The 10,137-nt window shown below is 36.9% G+C and overlaps 1 protein-coding gene across 1 annotated transcript; it reads left to right on the forward strand.

Annotated features, from left to right (window-relative positions):
• The first annotated feature begins 122 nt into the window (after positions 1-122).
• LOC145736906 (uncharacterized) lies at positions 123-7,471 on the forward strand. Its single transcript, XM_081991414.1, has 10 exons — positions 123-278; positions 342-586; positions 645-953; positions 1,005-1,896; positions 1,947-2,125; positions 3,479-4,346; positions 4,405-4,634; positions 6,171-6,806; positions 6,860-7,243; positions 7,292-7,471. The coding sequence occupies exons 1-10, from the start codon at positions 263-265 to the stop codon at positions 7,445-7,447; spliced, it is 3,915 nt and encodes a 1,304-aa protein (XP_081847540.1). The 5' UTR covers positions 123-262; the 3' UTR covers positions 7,448-7,471.
• Positions 7,472-10,137: the final 2,666 nt, after the last annotated feature.

The following is a 10,137-nucleotide window of genomic DNA, read 5'->3' on the forward strand; positions in this document are numbered from 1 at the left end:
ATCAATGTTACAAACTAGTATTATAAGGTTTAAGGTTCTTTTCTCAAAAATAATTACCTTTCTGCAGGTTGAATGCCAGATATATTGGACAAGTTTCACGTGAAGCAGTTCGTTAACTGCCACCTAGGATCACGTGACACATTTCATGTTTGTTTACTTCCTAATAGGCAACCATAAGTACAAATCTAACCTCAAAATAGTAACGCGTTGTTTTGTTTTATTCAGGGGGGACTAAAACAGTAAATTACCTTCTAAACTCACAATGTCCGTCTCTCAGGGTAAGTCCAATCTATTTACATATTAAACGCGTTGTTAATTAATCAAGCTAAACTAAATTTAAGTGCTGCTTCAAGTCCTAAACGATCCAGACGAGCCCCTGGTAAAACGGCTCAAATTAGCCAACAATGCATTTAACACCACCCAAATCCAGATCAGACGTAAAGAAGCCCTGATTCTGCGATGGGCCTTGTCCACCCAAAACCACCCCCAAATCAATGAAAGTGTAGTTAAGTGGATCACATCTCCTGAATTTAAACAAATCACTTTAAACGACATAACTAATGAAGAAATTGCTGCTATTATTAAGGTATTTTAAGTTCCACATTGATTAATACTTTTCTAATTTGAGTGTGTGTGTTTACCAGTTGATTCAAAATAGACAATGTGAGATTGGGGTTCAGGCAGTTGTACAGCTGTGCAACAATCAAGTTTTCCAGCAGTTTTTCAAGTATAATCCTAAAGATTATTGTGAATTGCTTGCATCCAGTGCTAAAAGTATTGACAAACCTAATGAGTATGTGGAATTTATTAAGAATCCAGTGTTATGGCCTCAGAGTGTTTTGGCTAATGAGGAATTTGCTAAATTGTTTGTTGATTACTTGTTCCCAGTGTTAGTAGAGAAAACCATACAGTTCAAGCATGTGTTTAAAGAATCTTCTAGAATTATTGAAAGAGTTAGTATAGTGTGATGGTTAAAAGTGTTTTTTCAGCGTGTGATTTTCTAGGCAATTCTCCAAGGAAACCTCAAATATTTCACTACATTCCTGGATAAACTGTTTGTTGGTGAACATGAAGAAAGCACCATTGCACAGTCAGTGTTTAAGTTCCTGGCAAAGTTGCAACATCAGGATGTTGCAGTGTACTTTAAACTGTTTTACTCTGCATTTTGTGACTGTTTTAAAGACCCAAATTACCCATTTAAATGCCTGCTACTACTTACCCACTTTTTGAAACTAGATTCAAGTGCAAACTTCACCTTTAACCTACCATTTAAACTTAAAACACACCAAACCCAACTTAGCCAAACCTTAAGCACAATCCTAGAATTGCTGGATGTTTTAAGTGGTAAAAGCTACCAAGACTGCAATATACCCGACAATATTTCTTTATCAGAGTTTTTAAGGAATCTAATTAAGTCTTTAACATCTCTAAACCCTACAGTACTCCAAATTATCCTTAAATGTATCACCATCAATCCTTTAATAATTGAACCTGTAGCCAGTAATTTAGTGGTTTTTATTATGACACATGACTGCTCAGAATTTAAAGATGACTATGAACAAGTTGTAGTAGGCATTTTTGAAGTGTTCTCCAAGCTTCACAGGATGGAAAACTTTATTGCAAAACTAATTCCAGCACTGAAATCCATCCTGGTTACAGGCAATCAGACTTTTAGTAACAGTCCAGTGTACGAAATGAAAGCAAAACAAGACTTGTCAGCTGCACAACCACTCACTGAACATAAAGTACACAAAATGTTTACTCACACCATTGTAGACTACATATCCACGTGTCTGATTGGTTTGGCAAGCTGGCAGGTTATTAACGTTTTCAAATCGTTGTTGCACCACTTTAAAAACGCTACAGAAGAGTTTGCAGAAGGGACTTTTTCTGACGGTTAGTTAGTAGGCAAATGAAGTGTAGTTTTAAATTAAGTGGTTTTGCAGATAGTCCGGGTTTAGTTTACATGGAAATACTGGGGCTGCTCACCTCAACATTGCTGCAAAGCATTAAAATAGCGGATCACACTGTCGCTCAGAATGTGGTTGTCAAGTTTGTGGACGGATTGGAGGAGTTACGGTCTGTTTTGAAGGATTTTAGTGGAGCCATTTTGAAAAGGCAACACGTAAGTAGGGTCCGATTTTTGTTTACTTTTTGTACCACCCTGTAACTGTTAAATCGACTGAACTATGAACTTCAACACAAATACTGACTTACTGATCCCTGACTGTCAAACATTCGCTCCATGGAGCTGTAAATGTCACTAAGAAAAAATGCATTTTTCGTGTCAACACCGCGTAAAAATCGTATTATTAATTTTTTGTGTTAAATATTTCATTTTTCTAAAAATCAGATTAATTATAAGCGATTTTAGTCCTTTTTTATAAAGTTTGCAATGCAAATAATTCACTTAATTCGTGTTTTTCACTACAATTATACAAGGTGGTCAAAAAATAATTAGAAGGGCTTCAAGCTGATATATTGAATCATCCTGTAACTGTCAAAATAACCGAGTTATCAAAGTGGAAATTGTCGAATTCAGATTTCAATTTTAATCAATCTATTTTTGTCACTAAATAAGTATCAATAAGTATTTGACCTTTTACTAATAGACATTATTCTGTCTAACCGAGTTATTGACGTTTAAATTGAGTGCTGCGCAGCTGATTGGTTTTGGATTAACGGTCAACTTTGACGCCCTCTGGCGGCCAAACGGTGCACTCGATCACTTGATTTAATGGTATTTTTGAAAACCTCGGATTGTTCTCTACAATTTTATTTCTAATCACTTTTACTGTCACTTGTCAAATAACCGAGTTATTGACGTTTAACTAGAGTGCTGCTCAGCTGATTGGTTTTGATTTAACGATCAACTTTGACGCCCTCTAGCGGCCAAACGGTGTACTCAATCACTTGATTTAACGGTATTTTTGGAAACCTCGGAATATTCTCTACAATTTTATTTCTAATCACTTTTACTGTCACTTGTCAAATAACCAAGTTATTGACGTTTAAACTGAGTGCTGGTGGTCACAAGGTGGATTGAAAAATTGACTTTTTCTCATTTTTTGAGCAAACTATTATAGATAAGTCCAACAAACCATGTATCGTTGAAATCGTCTCGACGTGCTCTGTTCAACAGTTGAATAATATACAGGGTGTTCCATTTAAAAAAAAAACATAAGTTTGGTCTGTGACACTTTTTTGGGACATCCTTTATACTTCAAGTAAGTTGCGTTCAAACATTTTTTTTTTCTAAAATCATAAACAAAAAAGGCATTTATAATGAGACACCCTGTACATTGACTTACTTGCTCTTAACGCTTTGTAATTTCCATGTTTAAGTAGGGAGATTAGACTGACATAAACTTACCTGTTACTGCGCATTGGAACCCTTCTGGATCTATTTAAAATTGCCAAAATTACACTTTTGACAACAATTTTTCCAAGTTACTGAATTAAGTATGTAAACTTCCAGAATCACATCACAATGAGAACTTTCCTAAGCTTAGCCTACATGTGGGCTGAAGTCTACATTACCCTAACCTACTACTCGATGAACAAAGAAGTGACAGTACCAACTGTCACTGATTATTCCGGTGATTCCCTCACCTACCTACACTCGTACATGACGAGAACAGAGTGGCAAATGGTGGAACAAAGAATCACGAATTTCGGACAGCCACCCTGCACCAGGCTACTCCAAAAACTCTACCTACAAAAGCTGCACGCTATGCTGCTTTTGGAGGAGGAAGTAAAACCGGAAGCGATTAGCAACGTTGTCAAATGGTTACCCACTCACCTGAAAGCCTCGTGGCAGGATTTCGTGGAAGACAAATTTGCTGTCCGGGTTCTGTTAAAGGAAATTGACCGAGCAAACTTAATTTTTCTGGGAGAGAACCTGGTTGAACATTTCCAGCAATTAAAGCGTTCTCACGTGATTGACTCAGCTCTACTGACTAACGTCACTCTGTGGGTTCTGGTCGGGAAAATTAATAAACTGTTCCGGTTGAAGAGGAAACGCGATTCCGAGCTGGGGCACAGTTTCAGTGAGAAGGTTTTCAACGTTTTTCCCGAAGATGCTTTTCTGAGTGTCCAACCTGGTGGTAGGTTTAGTGGAGCTCAAGTAAATGAACTGTTTGACTTGTGGCAAGACGATGCTAGTACTAATATACAGAGCAAAGAGGACAAATTGTTTGGTTACTTGGAAACCATGAGGATGTTACCTTTTATGTACAGTGACGTTCAGATACAACAAATGGTTTTACTGTATTTACTAGCCTTGACTAAGGACGTTAGAAACTGTTCTAGTCGTGTCAAAATTCAGGTTGAAAACCTTTTAATCGGTTTGTTAATTATGTGAAAATAAACCAATTTTAGTGACTAAAAACTGTTAATTTACAGGTGTTATACAAACCAGTAAGTGGCCTTTAATCAAAGTGGTTAACTGGGACGTTCTGCTTAAGCATGTGTTACCAGAGTTGAACAGGCATGAACTGGTTTTCTCTCTGCTGGTTGACAACGTGTTTCGTCATGACGACTGTCTTATTAATCAACTGGAACCTTTGATCACTCATTTAGGTGATTTAAAACACTTAAATTTTGCTATTGCAGTCCTGCAAGCTATCAATAAGGTATGATGGTTATAATTTGAAGCACTTCATTATTACGAAACATTTTAAGGCATTGTCTGTATATTTCAATAAGGTTTTGTGATATTTCCGTTGAAATTTTGAGCGAAATTGCAGTAGACAATATAGTGTACGAATACAGGGTTGTCCAAATTGTGCTGGCTAGAAATTAAAAATACAAAAAAAAATGGTTTTAGTGGCTCGCCTTTAAGATGCTCTGTTCCACTCTCGAATTATCCTACAAGCAGTTTGAACCACCCTGTATAACAAAATTGACTGAAAATTGAACAGAACAACAGCAAATTTTTGTTGCACGAGATTCAGTTGAAACAATATTCATTACAAATTATTATAATAATTTACCAATTTTTTAACGTTTAAACTGCATTTTTAAGGTCACGTGACTGTTTTTGACAGGTGTCAGTTGGCTTTGACAGTGTTGCACCCTCAAAAATTGCATAATCAACGTCACGTAAAGTGTATTTTACAATTTCAGCTTTTACAACTGTCTAAATTTAATTTACTACATGATCAACGTTTAAGCTACATTTTAAGGTCACGTGACGTGTTTTTTTGACAGGTGTCAGTTGGCTTTGACAGTGTTGCACGCTCTAAAATTGCATAATCAAAGTCACGTGATGTATCTCTTGCAATTTTCCTGCTTTTACAACTGTCTAAAATAGTCTAAATTTAATTTACCAAATATTTGAATTTTACATCACATTTTAGAGGTCACGTGACTGTTTTTGACAGATGTCAACTGGCTTTTACAGTGTTGCAAGCTCTAAAATTGCATAATCAGTCACGTGGCGGGTCTCTTGCAATTTCACCTTTTACAACTGTCTGAAATAGTCTAAATTGAATTTACCAAATTTTTAAATTTTAAACCACATTTTAAACGTCACGTGACTATTTTTGATGTCAACGGGCCTTTACAATGTTGCAAGCTCAAAAATTGAATTATCAAGTCACGTGACGTAATTTTTACAATTTTACCAACGTCTAAATTTCGGTTCTTTTAAATGATGTGCGTCTTTATTTGACGCGTGCTAACCTGGTTACTATGACAGAAGATTCGTGCAAACGTCAAAGTATAACTCGTAATTTCAGGCGACCGTACAAAAAATGTCATTTTTTTGTTTGTCAGAATTTGAAAAAACAGTCGCCTTACCTTAGAAAATGAATTTTAAGCTTTTGGGGTCTTTAAAATTTGGAAGAACAGTCACGTTACCTGAGGAAGTCATTTTTATTGAATCATTAATCTTTATGACATTTTTGACAGTAGTCCAAATGTCACGTATAAATTGTAAAAGCAGACATGCTATAACTGTCACATGTCCATAAAAAAAATTAATTTTAAGCATTGTGGGGTATTTTAAAGGCATTTCGGCGGTCTACCCCTCGTGGTTAACGAACCACGTTTACTCCAACTTTTTTAAAGTCACGTGACTGTTTTTTGACAGGTGTCAACTGGCTTTTACAGTGTTGCAAGTTCTAAAATTAGCAAGCAACTAAACCATTAATAACAAACTTTTCCAGGCAAAAAAATCGAAACTACCACAAACAACTAAAGACCAATTAACCGAATACAAGGACCAATTGATAAGTAAAATGTCCAAGTTGGTGTGCAAATCCACTCAACTGGTGGAAGCTTACGCCATCTGCCTGAAACACTACCTAACCACAGCAGAAAACAACCAATCAGATAAACTATTAAAAAAACTACCTTCCTACCTGGACTATTGCTTCGGCGACGTGTCCGGTGAGAACAGGAAAGGCTGCGCTATTCTGTTCAACTTAGTCTTGGAGAAACGCAGTCAAATTGCTACAATTCCCCACGATGTTGTAACAAAAATTTGGGGGGCGTGCAAGGGAAATCAGCTAACCCAGGACTACACTCACTTAGTGAATTTGATAGTTTGTTCGATCCCTAACGAGGAGTTTGGGAGGCTTGTGGATGATTTAGTGCAACTGACGCTTAGAGAAGTGGGGAAACAACTGAAAACGTGGGAGTCTGTGATAACTTGCGATGTAAACCCAGTCAAAATGAAGACGTTACAAAAAGGGCTTCAAAGTGTGCTTTACCATCTTCAGGCTGTTTTAAAGACAAACTGTCTGGAGGAGACTGTGAAGGACATAATACATTTGCAGCAATGCATTATACAAGCCCAACACGTTAGTTTTGTTGTAAATTTGTTTGTTTCTGAATTGAAATTGTGGTTTTGCAGTTTATCCTCTCACCTCCAATAATTGATGTAATAATCTCCACTCCAGCTATTTTAATCGCTAGGAAACCTCCAAATTTTGCGTTAACCTTCACCCAAGCAGTTTCGTTACTGGAACTCCAACTGAAACACCGCAATCCTGTAGTAATGGACAGGCTTCCAGTATTTTTGCAACAATACAGGGTGTTGCTTAAAGCGGTTAGTTCTAAGAGCAATTCGGACGTGTCCGATTTGGATGTGAAAGTAGCTGGAGACTGCGTGCACAGATTGGAAAAATTAACCAAAAACTTAGCGGGCAATAAAAAAGATATGAGCCGGATTGCTTGCTTTTTAATCGCCGATATTCTGGAACGTTACGAACAAATCAACTTGTACCCCAACGTTAAGGTAAACTTTTTCTAATTGTTAAAAAATTTCTGATAAGTTTAATTGCAGTTGCACTTAAATAACTGCGTTTACGCGCTAATTTCTGTGTGCGATCATCACGCCGTGTCCTACATGATGAGAGCTTTGACGAGAGCGTCCACCGAAATGTTTAAATTAATGTACGAACATTACAAGAAATACTACATGTTTACGGGCAAAGTGTAAATAAACACGGAAGAAATAATAAACGTGTATGTCTGGTTGCCTATACAGGAAAGAGTCGCTGCGTGAACGAAAATAGTAAAATCACTGGTTAAACGATTGTAGTGAATGATTTTTTTAGTCACGTAATTTATATTTTACAATTTTTACCTTCGCTACTGTTTAAATAAGATTTTGCAAATTTTTGTTTGAGTTTAATTTTTTTATGGTCACGTGACTGGTTTTTGTGCCACCATTCTTGTACAATGTTGCCAGCCCAAAAATTTCATTCTCAAAGTCAATGTGTATTTTACTATTTAAACTTTTACCACTGTCAAGATTTCATTTAGTAAATTTTCCCAGCGTAAATTACGTTTTTTATGGTCACGTGACTGTTTTTGACTAATAGCCTGTACAGTGTTGCCAACCAAAAATTATCGTTATTCGGTCAAGTTACTTTCGCCAGAGGCCTTTGACAATACAAAATGGCTGCCAGAGGCCTCTGGCACCTTAAAAACAGTTTTAATAAGCTTGAGAAGGTTTCAGAGGCCTCTGGCAATTCAAAATGGCTGCCAGAGGCCTCTGGCACGTTAAAAACAATTCATAGTAAGCTTAAGAAGGTTTCAGAGGCCTCTGGCAATACAAAATGGCTGCTAGAGGCTTCTGGCACGTTAAAAACAATTCATAGTAATAAGCTTAAGAAGGTTTCAGAGGCCTCTGGCAATACAAAATGGCTGCTAGAGGCTTCTGGCACGTTAAAAACAATTCATAGTAAGCTGAAGAAGGTTTCAGAGGCCTCTGGCAATTCAAAATGGCTGCCAGAGGCCTCTGGCACGTTAAAAACAATTCATAGTAAGCTTAAGAAGGTTTCAGAGGCCTTTGGCAATACAAAATGGCTGCTAGAGGCCTCTGGCACGGTAAAAACAATTCATAGTAAGCTGAAGAAGGTTTCAGAGGCCTCTGGCAATTCAAAATGGCTGCCAGAGGCCTCTGGCACGTTAAAAACAATTCATAGTAAGCTTAAGAAGGTTTCAGAGGCCTCTGGCAATACAAAATGGCTTCCGACAACAAAATGGCTTTCGGTGGCGTCGGTCAAGTGACTAGTGTCACTTGGCGAATACAGTGTTGCCAAGTCAACCTGTGTTTCTAGCTCAAACTGCATTTTTAGTCACGTGACGTGTATCATGAGCTAAATTAGATTTAGCGAATTTTCACAGTTGAAACTACATTTTTATGGTCACGTGACTGTTTTTAACTATCGTGTCACTTTGCCTGTACAGTGTTGCCAGTTCAAAAACTACCATTTTTTGGTCACGTGATTTGTATTTTACCAGTTTTGCCTTCATAACTGTTTAAATTGAATTTTGCACATTCTAGTAATTCAGAGTACCTTTTTAAGGTCACGTGACAGTTTTTGACTAATCACCTGTCGAATACAGTGTTGCCATGTCAAAAATTGCATTCCCAAAGTCACGTGACGTGTATTTTACCATTCAAACTTTTACCACTGTCTAAATTTCATTTAGCCCAGTTTCACAGCGTGAATTGCCTTTTTATGGTCACGTGACTGTGTTTGACTAGTGTCACCTTGCCTGTACAATGTTGCCAGTTTTATTTTGAATATAAAGCATCGGAAGAGCTTTTTGTAAGCACGCATGCCTGTTAGTAATATGTTACTCTCGGTTGGAACGAACCTATTAAAACACAGAGGACTGTTGATAGTTTGTGATTGGTCAAAAAAATAGCAGCAAATAAGCTTTTCCGACCAATCAAATGTTGTACAAGTTACCATATTTGATTTGATTATCTTGGAAGGTCACCTGTTTCGTTATAAAAGCTAATTTTTATGTGGGATGTGTGTGATTAAGCAACTATTTACAACGTTTGCGTTAATTAATTATCAGTTTTTAACATAATTCGGTTTATATTAGGTGAGTAATCATACCTGTTTACACTGATTAGCGCTTCTACTACGCAAATTACAATAAATCACGAGATTCATACTAAATTAACATACTAAAGTGATAAAACACTAACGGTTGCTCAATACTTTGAATTTTACAGTGTTGTCACGTGTATATTTGACTCATTATACTCTGGAAGGTTCTGCAGTTTATTAATTATTAAGTAAATTTGGTGATGATTGAATTTGGCGCGACATTTCTTATTATTACACAGACATGAATGCTTTTCATTCATTTATTATTCACGGACGATTCAGTGTAAAAAATACCGTTTTTCATTTACAGGGTGAATCTCAAATAATTTGTAATTAACTTCAACATTAAAATCATTTTTTTGATCACATTGTATATACAGTGTGTCCATAAAGTATGGAATAATGTCACCACCAAAAAAATCAATGTTGGCAACACCGAAGAAAAATATTTTATAAAATTTCATTGGTAGGCACCGTAGCACGTGATGCACAGCACACTAGAATCAGACGTAAACTGCGCATGCGCAGTATCGATAATTGGCATAGGAAACCATAATTACAACAAACAATTTTCATAAATCGAATTTATTCCATACACTGATGGACACACTGTATATTATGAATGACATCATCGTGACTCACCTCTCCCCTATCCGTGACGTCCTCAACTACGCCATGTCATCCGGCTCACTTCCCCTCTCTTGCTTGGCACGTTAAACCCACGTAGTCCGTCTCTGTCCCACTAAATTAGAAATGACAACACATCTCCCGCGTC

This window comes from Ips typographus, linkage group LG13, assembly GCF_016097725.1.
Source record: "Ips typographus isolate SLU linkage group LG13, UJ_Ityp_2.0, whole genome shotgun sequence".
NCBI classification, from domain to species: Eukaryota; Metazoa; Arthropoda; class Insecta; order Coleoptera; family Curculionidae; genus Ips; species Ips typographus.